At 45.1% G+C, this 13788-nt stretch overlaps 1 protein-coding gene across 1 annotated transcript in view; it reads left to right on the top strand.

Moving 5' to 3' along the window:
* The window catches only part of ARL6IP5 (ADP ribosylation factor like GTPase 6 interacting protein 5), a 22185-nt gene continuing 8397 nt past the window's right edge, over positions 1-13788 (top strand). Inside the window, exon 1 of the mRNA XM_004612788.3 lies at positions 1-417. Coding sequence (XP_004612845.1) covers positions 242-417 — 176 coding nt within the window. The 5' untranslated portion in view covers positions 1-241. The remainder of the gene's footprint in view (positions 418-13788) is intronic.

Here is a 13788-nt window from a genome sequence, read left to right on the forward strand (position 1 = left end):
CCGTTGTGCACTCGATGCCTGGCTCGGTCGCCAGCCCCTGTTTTCCTGCAACGTAGCCCTTAGAACCAATCAAAAGGAAAAGCCGGCCAAATACGCCCTTCCGCTTCCAATCTCCAGCGCCGCGCCGCGCTCCAACCGCAGAGCCGCCCGCACTCGGCCGTCTCCGCCCGGCGCAGCTCGGCGGGCCGCTTGCCGCCGCCGCCCGCCCCGGATTCCAGAGGCGAGCCGCGGACGCCGAGCCATGGACGTGCACGTCGCGCCGCTGCGCGCCTGGGACGACTTCTTCCCCGGCTCCGACCGCTTCGCGCGGCCCGACTTCGCGGACGTTTCCAAATGGAACAACCGGGTGGTGAGCAACCTGCTCTATTACCAGACCAACTACCTGGTGGTGGCTGCCATGATGATTTCCGTTGTGGGGTGAGTGGGGGCTGCCCCTCCCGGGCACCGTTCCGGGGGCGGGGGGCGTCCCCCGGGGAGGCGGGGCGGGGGTCTCGGGGAGCAGGACCCGGGCGTTAGGGCGGCTCTGCGCGCCCGCCGCGGGCTGCCCGGGCCCTCCGGACGGGAGGCCGCACCGCTGGGGGGTCCTTTCTTCCGCTCTCGGCGCTGGGGTTTGAGCCGGCTCGCTCGGACCCCGGACCCGGGCCCGGGCGCCCGCGGATATTGACGGGGCTCCAGGTTTTCGGAGCAGGAAGGGGACAGGGGTGCAGCCCCCTCCGAGGCGGCGGCTCGGGGAGGGGGAGGGTGTGGATCCTGCCTTCTGGGGTGTGAGTGTGGGACGGGCACTTAGAGCCCGGCTTTGTCGAGGGCTCAGCCTGGCCAGGGAGAGCTGTTAGAGCGGCTGTGCTGGCGCGTCTCCCGGAGTGGACGGGTCCGTCCTTAACACGCTTTCTTTGCAAGTTGCCAGGCGTGGGTTACTTTATCCTCACGTCCCAGCTTCTGTATCTAAAGGCCTTTACGATATCCGCTATTTATTTATTTATTTATTTATTTATTTATTTATTTGGATTACACCAGGCGCTGCTCAGGGCTTACTCCTGGCTCTGTGCTCAGGGATCACTCTTGGAGGGGATCAGAGGACCACATGGGGTGCCTTGGACCCAACCCGGGTTGATCCCGTGCAAGACAGCAGCAGCCTTGCCTGCTGTGCTGTGTCTCCTGCCTCCAACATCTACTCTTAAAATCAAAAGGGACCTATGTCGTATGTACATACGACATAACACAAGCTCGCACACACATCTGTTAGGTGCAAAGAGCCACCTTTTCTTGTAGTTCGCATGGGTGGTGGTCATCTAGTTAGGCACATTTAGAGAAAAAGCCACCCCCAAACATTTTAAAAGAACTTGTTTGCCATTAAAGAAGTGCCTGACATTTCAAGTTCAGAACATATCGCAGAAGGCAAGAACAGACTGGCCCGAGAGACAGGAGAAATCCAAAGCTGAGGGTGTGGGAAAGGACTAATAGAGTGGTGGCTTAACTGGTTTGCTGTTTCTCGGTTTATTTCATTTCTCTGCCAAGCTTGAGCACTCCAAGAACATTCTAGGGGCCTGAAGAGAGAGCACATGGGATTGGGCACTTGTGTTGCATATGGCAGACCCTGGATGGCAGACCGGCATTCAAACCTGGCATCCCATATGGTTTCTGGAGCACCACTGGAAGTGATTCCTGAGAGCAGAACCAAGAGGAAGCCCTAATGTAGCCCCAAAACAAAAAACATCAATAGCAAAAAGAGCATTCTATAGCACGAATTCCAGCCCAAGGATACGTGTCAGTTGTGAAGGACCAAATAAGTGAGCGGCAGAGCAGAGATAGCCCAAAATTTCTACATGGTCCAAGGATTTCCTCCGTGAAAAATAGATATTTCTTGGTGGAATTTAGTAGACAGCTCAATGCATCATGTCCCGCCTGGAGAAGGGTAAATTGTGAAAATAGCTTGATGAGTAAGGTCACGGGGCTCTGAGCAAATTCTGGTTTAGAGTGAGGGCAGTCAGCCTAAAATTACTTGCATGAGAGCGGACCTGAAGCAGTGAAGTTTGAAACCTTCCTTTAACATTAAGCTTGAGGTTGATTTCCTAGAACATCCAAATGTATCTCTAAAAAAAGCAAAATAAATAATAATGGGAATTACAGTTATTGTTCTAGTTTTGTTCTCTCTCTATGTAAAGAGAACAAAGCATCATATCTGATGTTCTTGTTCCATCCCCCAGCCCCCCTTTTTTAAGGTAACCTCAAGTAGGGGTGAGGCTTGACATAGACAAATTAAAGGTACAGGGGGAAAAATCATTATTTATCAAGGTGATGTGTTTCCAGAGCATAAGGCCACACAAGGCTTGCTGCCTTGATAGATTCCATTTTTCATTGTGTAGGCCAGGAGCCAGTTGTTTGGCTAAATATAGCTCACTCATTTTGGTAGTTCACTAACTCAGGCAGTTAGAAACAATTGGCTTTACCTATTTTCTTTTTTACAAATATGAGTTATTGATTAACAGTAAAAGTTTCATTTTGTTACCTTTTTTTTTTTTTTGGTGTTTGGTGAGCAGTGCTCAAGAGCTTACTCCTAGCTCTGCACTCAGGGATCACCTCTGATGGGACTCAGGGTACCATATGGAATGCCAGGGATCGAACCCAGGTCAACCACATGCAAGACAAATGCCCAGCCCACTGTACTATCGCTCCAGCTCTGCAATGAACATTTTATTTTACTTTAATTAATTAACTTTTGTAGTTTCATCATTTTATTTATTTTTGGCTTTTTGGGTCACACCTGGCGATGCTCAGGGGTTACTCCTATCTCTACACTCAGGAATCACTCCTAGCAATGCTCAGAGGACCATATGGGATGCCGAGGATTGAACCTGGGTTGGCCTGGTCCAAGAGAAACACCCTACCCTCTGTGCTATCGCTCCAGCCCCTGCAGTGAACATTTTATTCTTTTTTTTTTTTTTTTTTTTGGTTTTTTGGGTCACACCTGGCGATGCACAGGGGTCACTCCTGGCTCTTCACTCAGGAATCACTCCTGGCAGTGCTCAGGGGACCATATGGGATGCTGGGATTAGAACCCGGGTCGGCCGCGTGCAAGGCAAATGCCCTACCCACTGTGCTATTGATCCAGCTCCCCCATATATTTTCTTTACTTAAAATGCAACAGTAATAAAACAAGCATTTATTGAGAGTTCTGTTTTGCTAGGTCCTTTGCTAAATAACTTACCTACAATACCTCAGCCAAACCAATGAGATATTATTTATTATTTATTTATTTGTGAGAGGAGCTGTACCTGATGACACTCAGGACTTATTCCTGCTGTGAGCTCAGAGATCACTCCTGGTGGCATTTAAGGGACTACAAAGGATGCCAGGGATCGAACTCAAGTCAGCCACATGTAAGGCCAGCACCGTACTTACAGTTCTGTTTCTCTAGCCCAAATACTATTTACTATTGTGCTGTTATTTACATGTGCTGCTATTTTTATTTTATTTATTTATTTATTTATTTTGCTTTTTGGGTCACACCTGGCGATGCACAGGGGTTACTCCTGGTTCTACACTCAGAAATTACTCCTGGCGGTGCTCAGGGGACCATATGGGATGCTGGGATTCGAACCTGGGTCGTCCGTGTGCAAGGCAAACTGCCCTACCCGTTGTGCTATCGCTCCAGCCCCCTTTTTTTATTATTTTTTGTTTTGTTTTGTTTTGTTTTTGGGTCACACCTGGCATGCACAGGGGTTATTCCTGGCTCTGCACTCAGGAATTAGTCCTGGCGGTGCTCAGGGGACCATATGGGATGCTGGAATTTGAACCTGGGTCGGCTGGGTCGGCCGCGTGCAAGGGAAACGCCCTACCCGCTGTGCTATCGCTCCAGCCCCTACATGTGTTACTATTTTTAAATTAATGTTAAATCTGAAGTTTAGAGAGGGTAAGTAATTTTTTTAATGTTACAAACTCAGTTTTCCAGTTGTGTAGCTTTTTTTTCTCCCCGCTCAAATTTTGGGCCATAACCAGCTATGCCCAAGAATCACTCCTGGTGCTGTTCAACCATGTGCCATTCTGGAGACTGAATTGGTCTCAGCCACGTGCAAGAAAAAGCACCTTAACCCCTGTACTGTCTCTCCGACTCTCAGCTTGTACATTTTTTTCTTTTCCTTTATGGGAACACCTGGCGATGCTCAGGGGTTACTCTCGGCTCTGCATTCAGGAATTATTTCTGGTGGTGCTTAGGGCACCATATGGGATGCCGGGGATCAAATCCCGGTCAGCTGCGTGCAAGGCGAATGCCTTACCTGCCCTTCTATCGTTCTGACCCCTTGTATTCTTTTTTTTTTTGCTTTTTGGGTCACACCCAGCGATGCACAGGGGTCACTCCTGGCTCTGCACTCAGGAATTACCCCTGGCGGTGCTCAGGGGACCATATGGGATGCTGGGAATCGAACCCGGGTCGACCGCGTGCAAGGCAAACGCCCTACCCGCTGTGCTATCACTCCAGCCCCTCAGCTTGTATTCTTAACTGCTCTCCCGTCTTTCTGTGAGTCGTGAGGTTTGGAATTATGGTCTCAACATTGAAACAAAACAATTATCTTCAGGATCAAGGAACTTAGATCCCTGGGATATTTTTCATTCTAAGGAAAAGGTCCTTTTGATGATGTTGGTAGGTGGATGGGGCAGAACAATGTGGGAAATCTTTTATCTAATCTTATACTGGCATTTGGTCACCAACTTGTGGAGGAAAGAGTCTCCTTTTAAGGGTCTCTCACTCCCTGTGTTTCAGTGAGCCCAACATTTTTCTTTTCTTTTTAGTCCTTGGGACTTATCCCCTAAGTTTTGAGCTGTATGTTCACCTGTCTTTACCCTAGACTGTTGAGTTCTTATGACTAGAGACTGGGTTTTATTTGTGGTTCGGTTTTCTTTTTCTTGTAGTTATTATTTTAGCCTCCATTTTTTTCTGAGTCCTACTATATAGCAGATCCTTAATTGGTGAGTGCAAAGAGTAAATACATGAGAGGCCTCAGCATGATTCATTGGGGCAACTTTTCACCTACTTAACGGGCAACTTTTGACCTACTTAGAACAAATTATTTTCAACTCAGAGCAGCACAGCAGCACATAGCAGCTACACCAGCCTTAAAGTGAGTCTTGACTCTATAGTGTTGCTGACAGTGCTTGTTACATATTAGCTGGGATTACTAGAGTGTAATAATTCAATTGTAAACCTTTATAACCCAGCCTCTTCACTAATTCATATTGTCTGAGTATAATGTTTGTAAGATACTCTACTGTAATCTTACTTATCTTTGGCACACACCATCTGGATCATTTTATTCTTTTCTGGAGGTGAGGGGATTGAACCCAGGGCTTCACACATGCGAGACAAGTGCTCCACAGTTGAACTAAAATTCCTGGTCCTGGGTCATTTAATTCTTTCCTGGGTTGTCATTTTAGGAAGCTTGGTACCCTGTCTCTGCGCGCTATCCCCAAGATGCTGTCTGGTGGTGTCACAAATGTTCCCTGGGAATCAAAATCACCCCAATTAAGAACCACTTCTTACTTCCAAGAAAAGTATTATGATTTCAGATGAAAACTGATTTATATAACAACTTACAAAATCAGGATTCTTGGCAAATACTCGTGAAGTGGTTTTTATTTCTGGCTCCTGACTCTTCAAGCATAGAATTAAGCAGATTTGAAACTCTGCACAGCTTTGATCATTATTCTTAATTTATTAAATGTACTACACTATCATTCTTTTATTAGTTTGCATAAAAGAGTTTACTGGTTACACACACAGCATCTATTTCATCATAGAATTTTGCAGTTTGTTTTTCTTAGCTTTCTTTTCTGTGCTTGTTCTAGAGTTAAGTTGCTCTAAAAATAATGACAATAGCAAGTATATATTCATGCTTCACAAATTTTTACACTCAAACATTGTAATTATACCAAATCCTACATGATAGGCATATTCCAAAGTCTCACAACTTATGTATTCTGTTAGGTGAAATAACAGTGATTTTATCATACTTATACCCAAGATGTCTTATAAAACTTTGTTTCCCAAAAAAAATTGAGTTTTGAGATTCAGATCTCACTTCAGAAGAGACTGAATAATCTAAAAGGAATGGAAGTCATAGAAATTTGGAGAATGCATATTCTGCTGAGAATAGCTTTGCATCCTTTAATCAAGAAAGAAAAGTTGCTTAAATGAAGAAGGCCTGACTTGCCCACTCTACCCTTGAAAGGAAACATGGAAGCCCTAAATATTCTCTTTATAGCACTTACAGTGATGGAAGTTTCTCCTTCTATGTTTAAAGTGAAAAGTAAAGGCAACACCTAATTGCATCCATAACTTAAGAACTAAGAATATGACATGAAACTTATAAGATTTTCTGTTTGTTTTTGTGCCACAGCTAGTAATGTTCAGGGGTTACTCTTGGCTCAACACTTAAGGAGCCATTTATGGGTGCCAGAGCTTCAAACCAGGATCAACAGGATGCACGGCAAATGCCTTTACACCATTGCTGTCTCTTGGCCCATATGCAAAAGACTTAAATACTGCACAAAAAGCTTAAACATAAGCTTGACCCAATCCCAAGCATAGACCAGGGCGCAGCAGCATTGATCACCCTAGAGCATGTTCGAAGTTCTGAATCACAGGCTCCGACCCAGGCCTACAGGACCTACATTCCAACAAGACTCCCAGAGGACAGACACATTGAAATTTAAGAATCAGGGCCAAAGAGATAGATCAATGAATTAATACATACAGCTTTGTATGAAAGAAGTCCAGCTGTGATTCTTGGGCCCACACATTCCCCCAAGTGCCACCAGGAATGACCCCTGAGCACTGACTGAGCCAAGAGTAGGCCCTGAGAACCCCAAAGGGTGTGGCCAAACAAAGCAAAAAGAACCACCCATCTGGTCTGCCTTAAAAGAGATATTGAGGAGCAATAGTAGAGCAGGTAGGACACTAGCCTTGCATGCAGCCAACCTGGGCTGATCTCCAGCACCACATATGGTTCCCTGAGCCATGTCAAGAGTGATCCCTGAGGGGCTGGAGCGATAGCACAGCAGGTAGGGCATTCGCCGAGATACAGCCGACCCGAATTTGATTCCCAGCATCCCATATGGTCCCTGAGCACCGCCAGGGGTAACTCCTGAGTGCAGAGCCAGGAGTAACCCCTGTGCATTGCTGGGTGTGACCCAAAAAGAAAAAAAAAACACTGAAAAACTTTTAATAAATATACATTTTCAGCCCTGATATCACCTTTGGAAATTCTTAATAAGAAGGCAGTTATCCTTAATAAGTAGTTCTTTTCTCCAATGCTGGTTCAGGGGGTACAGGGACAACTCCAGGTGGTACTTGGGCCCACCTCCCAGGTGCTGGGGAGAACATGTGTAGTTCTTAGCTGTGCTCAGGCATCTGTGTTTTTTCTCTTTCCTCTCCAAGTTATTCTGATTTAGATGCCCAAGTTGAAGTTGGAAGAACTGTTCTCTTCCAAATCCCTGTTTCACATGTGTAGGGTTTTTTTTTTTTTTATACCATACGCTGAAACCAAAACTGCTAATAGCAGCTTATTATACAGTCAAGGATTTTTTCCCCCTGTATGGAATCATGACGCTAAAAATCTAAAGCTCTAAAACCCAAAAGAACCAAATCAACTGAATGCCTCTCTTACAACACTTGTATTATTTGCCTTTTTTTTTTTTTTGAGATCATATTTCTGGCAGTGCTCATGAGCTATAGTTTCCAGGGATTGAACCTGGGCCTCCTGCCTGCGAAGCAGGAGGTTGTTGACCTAGGTCTCTGGCCCTGACTATCAGAACTCATAATTTGGGGCATGGTTTCAGGTGCCACAATAATACATAGAATTTAAAAACATATATATATATACATGTATGTGTGTGTGTGTATATATATATATATACATATATATTATATATCACTGCACTGCACTGTTGTCCCATTGTTCATCAATTTGCTCAAGCGGGCACCAGTAATGTCTCCATTGTGAGACTTGTTGTTACTGTTTTTGGCATATCGAATACGCCACAGGTAGCTTGTCAGGCTCTGCTGTGCGGGCGGGATACTCTTGGTAGCTTGCCGGGCTCTCCGAGAGGGACGGAGGAATCGAACCCAGTTTGGCCGTGTGCAAGGCAAACGGCCTACCCGCTGTGCTACAAAATTAGTATGATCCATATAATATGCTCTGTGGCTACCAGCATCTTATATTGAGAAATGGTCAGAATGTTTGCATCCTTTTTTTCTTTTTTTTTCTTTTTGGGTCACACTTGGTGACGCTCAGGGGTTAATCCTGGCTCTGTGCTCAGGAGGCACTCCTGGAAGTGCTCAGGGGACCATGTGAGATGCTGGGAATTGAATCTGGTTTGGCCACATGCTAGGCAAACACCCTACTGCTGTACTATCGATTCAGCCCCTGTTTGGATCTTTTATTGCTGCAAGAGTGAAAAATTAAAGCTTCCATTTGGTAAAGGAAGAAAAGAATTCAGCAGAGTCCTGAGATTGTTCTGGAGGGAAATTAGCTATGGTCTGTTTATGATGAAACCTAGTGGAAATGATTTTTTAAGATCAAATTTAACACCAAGTTGCTAGTATTATTTTTGCTTGTATTGCTTCAGTTGTTTGTTTAACAGGAAATAGTAGCATTTGCTATCTTCTCAGGCACTGTTAGAAGGTAGAAAATAAGACAGTTGTGGTTCCTGCCTTCCTTGAATTCAGAGTCTGGGGGGACTGCAAAGTATTACTGAATGTAGCAATGATTTTTATGTAACAGCAAAAGTACAAAAGGCTATGCCTTCTTAACACATTTTCTTTCCGATCTGATTTATCCAGTCTTTTCTGTACACCCTGATTCAGAATTTCAAAACTCTTAGCTGTTGAAAATTGAAGTGGCCCTGATTATGTAGGCAAGGTATAAGGTCAGTAATTATACTCATCCTCACCCAGAGCTTAGTTGAACACACATTTTCTGTGTCCCTGCTTTGTCAAGACAATAAGGATGCAAGCAGGAAAACACCTCCACAGAATCTGATTGGATCCTCCAGAATTCATCTTTTTCTGCTCTCCTTTTATCTGGATTTGAGAAATATATGTAACTTACTGGCACATATCTTCTCCTGGAAGTTTACGTCTTCTGAGTACCAAAAATTTAAAGTCTTTTAATACTTAATGAAATTTTAACTTAATTTAATTAATTTTTTTTTTTCACTTTTTGGGTCACACCCGGTGATGCACAGGGATCACCCCTGGCTCTACACTCAGGAATTATCCCAGATGGTGCTCAGGGGACCATATGGGATGCTGGGAATCGAACTCGGGTCGGCCGTGAGCAAGGCAAATGCCCTACCCGCTGTGCTATCACTCCAGCCCCTGAAATTTTAATTTTAGAAAATTCTTTTTTTTTTTTATTTTGTTTTGGGGCCACAGCCAGCTGTGCTCAGGGCTTACTCCTGGCTCTACAGTCAGAGATCGCTCCTGGTGGGCTCAGGGAACCATATGAGGCGCCAGGGATCCAACCCAGGTCGGCCACATGCAAGGCAAGTGCCTTACCTGCCATACTATTGCTTCAGCCCTCTAGTTAAAAACATCTTCAATAATTACTGTGTCTCATTAACTGTCTTCTGATACTCTTTATATAATATTGCCTTTCTTGACTTTTTCTCCCCACACAAAAAGAAGTGTTTTCTGCCACTGTCATTTTGCACTCCTATGCAAAGATTCACAATGATTCTGTAAGTGTGCAAATAAATCAGAGCATTTTAGATTCCTGGTCCTTTTCTTGTATGGTGAAGAGAATCCTGTACAGTAAGTCCATTCTAACAGCCAAGCTTGACCAGTCTACTTAATACTGAATTGAGCAACATGACTGCAAATTTCTTACTGTTTTCTGTTTGTTTGGTTTTCAAACCACGCCCTGCCGTGCTCAGGGCTTACTCCTGTCTCTGTACTCAAGATCATTCCCGGAAGCAGTACTGGAGGGCGAGGATCCTATTCAGTGCTGGTGATTGAACCTGGCTTATCACGTGCAAGGCAGGCATCTTAACCCTGAAGTATCTCTCTGATCATGTTTAGTCCTTTGGGGCAAACAAATTCTACCCTTTATCATTCCACTTCAGAATACTTAAGTCATAACACTTTGTCTCTTGCACTGAATGTAGCTTCTTTTCCAGGGAAACATTTCCACGACTGTGATCTTAAACAAAACCTGCGTGCTGCCGCTCCACTCGCTAAGCAGTTGCTATAAATAGAATTTCCTGACCCACGGAGCATTTCTTATAGTGACACCTGGGAGGCAGAAATGGCATCTGAGTGAAAACCCAGGGCTTTAGTCCTACTTTTACTAACCTTCTTCCTATCCCATTAGAGCAGGTTTTCCTTGTCTCAGCGGAACAAAAGGGGGTGCAGAAATTGCCTGCTTGAGAGAGGTAGAGACAGGAAACGTCTTGTAGGAAGGGAAATTTTTTGTCACCAAGCTCATTTGAATTTTTCAACTGACCCCTGTACTCTGTTCACAGTTCTGTAAGAACTTTCATGTGGCCACAGTTTAATTTTCTAAAGGCATTGAGAAAGAACAGTTTGGAAATGATTCTCTTTCTCCTGTAGTTCCAAAACATTATTTGTTGTGAAAGTGACTGAGGATTCTGTCGCAGTCAAAGATGAGTGTACATGAGTGTTCATTGTGTCATTCTCCTTACCTTTGTAATATGTGGTAGAAATTTGTCACAAATGAGAATTTTTTAAGTATTTGTTGCAGTGTAGAGTTTTATACACTATTTGAGTCTCTATGACAGTGAGAGGTATATGATTTATTTATTTATATTTTTGGTTTCGGGGTCACATCCAGCAGTGCTCAGGACTTACTCCTGACTCTGTGCTCAGGAATAACTCTTGGTAGGTGTGAGAGACCATAAGGGAAACCAGGGATTAAACCCAGGTTTGCCACGTGCAAAGTAAGTGCCCTACCCACTGTACTATGGCCCTGGCCTCCAGAAGTGTAAGGTTTATGACGCTAACCCAAGTCGAACTCTGTGCTCGGGGGCCATTGGCTCAGTGCTCAGGGGTGATGTCTGGTGGTGCTCAGGATCATCTGTGCTATAAATTGTTAGGAACTGAGGGTAAAATATTGTAGGTCCTGCCCTCTTGGAGCTCTGTTGGGAGGCAGGATCCTTCATCCAGTGTTCGTTCAGGTAAATGGGAAGAAAATACATAGCAGGACCAGAATGATAGTGCAGCCGATAGAGCATTTGACCCCTGGCACCCCCTAGGGTTCCCCAGGGCCCACCAAGAGTGATCCCTGAGCAGAGAGCCAGGGTTAAGCCTAGCACAGTCCAAAATCAAAGCAAGCCAAAACCAACCAAGGGACATCGTATTCGCACTGTGAAGAGCAGGCTTGTGGTGCTGTGCCCTGGACAGAGAAGCTGAGGAGAGGCCAGTCAAGTCAAGGTGTGAGGAAGGGAAGCGTGAATCCAGCAGAGAGAAGACCAGGTGCACAGGCCCGTGAAGACAGAGGGAGGGTACTTACAAGAGAGAGGGACCCCAGTGGACAGAGGGCAGAGTCAGGAGAAAAAGAGGCATTAAGAAAGCCGGAGGGCAGAGCTGCCGCTAACCATTAGGGCTCTAATTACTGAAAATGTACCTGGGTTCTAGCAGATGCAGGCTAAGCCAGTTGACTGGCATGGTGGATGACGTGTAGCCTGGATTTCAGCCTCCACGTTCCCCTCTCGGTCCCGGGTACAATCTAAACCACTGGCTGCAGAGGCCCTGGCTGCCGTGGTGGCAGGGACCAGAGCCAGCAGGGCTGGTAGCAAGGAAAATAATTCTTTTTATTCCAAGAGGCAAGAACATGGATGGGTGGATCCCTCTGGCTGTTTTAAGGACCACAAGAAAATATTACCAATTTCGAAAAGTCCACTGTGAGTAAATTGTTCCCTTCTTCCTTGGTGAGTCAGGCTTGCTCAGGTGCCAACTGCAAAAATAGGTTTGGGTTAGAAAATCAGAACTCGGTGCAAAGCTCAGGAATTGTTTCACTTGGTGTTTGGTTCTTGTTGGCATACAGCATGACTGGAGTAGCCAAGTGTATACATGAGTGGGTGAGAGGGTCTCTGTTTGGCTAAACTTTTTACTTACACTTTCTGCAATTGGTGTCTGTGAGAAACGTTTATTGCTATATTCTTTTGCTTGTTTGTTTGTAGAGTGAAGTGGTTTTTCATGATTTTCACATCCCTAAAATTCTCTGATTAAGATTTTCTCCCCTATTCAGCAACTTGTGTTTAATCGATAACTCTAACTGGCTGACGTGTTGGCAAGTCGGGGCCTGATGACCACATCCTGTAATGGTCACCTTCCTTTTTTTTTTTTTTTTTTTGGCTTTTTGGGTCACACCTGGCGATGCACAGGGGTTACTCCTGGCTCTGCACTCAGGAATTACCCCTGGCCGTGCTCAGGGGACCATATGGGATGCTGGGATTTGAACCCGGGTCAGCCGCGTGCAAGGCAAACGCCCTACCCGCTGTGCTACCTCTCCAGCCCTTAGTCACCTTCCTTCAGAGAAGAGAATACTAATGGATTTCCTCAAATGGTCCAGAGTTGCACATCTCAACAGGAATAGAGTTTAGAGTGGTTGGGAGCGAATCCCTGAATCTGGCTAGTAACTCAAATGGTTTCTGTGGCTCACTGTTGTCACCTTTATATCATCTGGAACATTTTTTTTCCCTCTCCTCAATCCCTTCTATTGCATTGATTCATTCTTCTGGGCTTCATTTTATTTTTCTGTGTGATAGGACTGGGCTGATTCATTTTTGAAGACTGTGCTATAGGTGTTTGGATGGGATTTGCAATTCTTTAAAACCATCATTGATGCTAGAGGTTTTAAGTAACCAAATTTTAGGTAACAATAAATGTATTTTTAGGTAACAATAAAAAACAGATTCAATGATTTGGATTTGTAAAATCAGTTCCTATTTCTAAGAACAGAAAATCGTATTCCCGGGGCTGGTGCCATAGTATAGTGGGTAGGACTCTTGCCTTGCATGCAGTTGACCGGGCTTCAATCCCTGGCACCCATTGTGGTTCCTCAAGTGTGCCAGGAGCTCAGAGACAGGAGTAAGCCCTGAGCAGTGCCACATGTGATCCGCGTGGTTTGAGCTTCCTCCTTCCCTTTCTCCTTTTCCCTCTTCCTTCTTCCGTCTATCTTCTGGCCTAACCCCTTCCCTCTCTCCTTTCGTCCCCACCTCCCATCTTTCTTCTATGAGATACAATAAACATTCACCCAGGAGAGCCCAATGGCATTTGTCCACATGAAAGTAGGGTTGGCATATTTATAGAAGTTTTGTCATAAAGATTCTTGGGTATGTATTATGATTAGTGTAACTAAGGACCCAAATACTGAAGAGCTTTCTTCATCTCAGATAAGAAATGGTTCCCAGGTGGGTTGGAAAGTAGTACAACGGGAACGGTGCTTGCATTACGTGAGGCCAACCTGGGTTCAATCCCTGGCATCCCATATGATCCCCAAGCCATGTCAGGAGTAATCCCTAAATGCAGAGCCAGGACTAAGCCTTGAGCACTGCTGGGTGTGGCCCAAAAAGCAAACAGAAGGGGAAAAAAAAAAAGAATTTGTGCCCATATTTCTGCACTCAGTGGAAAATGAACTTAATCTCTGAAGGGTGGAGTGTGTTTTATTTTCTGCCAAGGGCAGTTAGGAGCCAGGCATTTGGAGTGGCAGGCATTTGACCATTTCTTATAATGGAATTGTGCTTAAGCAGATTACCAAAGAAGAGAATTTC

The sequence above is a fragment of the Sorex araneus genome, chromosome 4, assembly GCF_027595985.1.
Source record: "Sorex araneus isolate mSorAra2 chromosome 4, mSorAra2.pri, whole genome shotgun sequence".
NCBI lineage: Eukaryota > Metazoa > Chordata > Mammalia > Eulipotyphla > Soricidae > Sorex > Sorex araneus.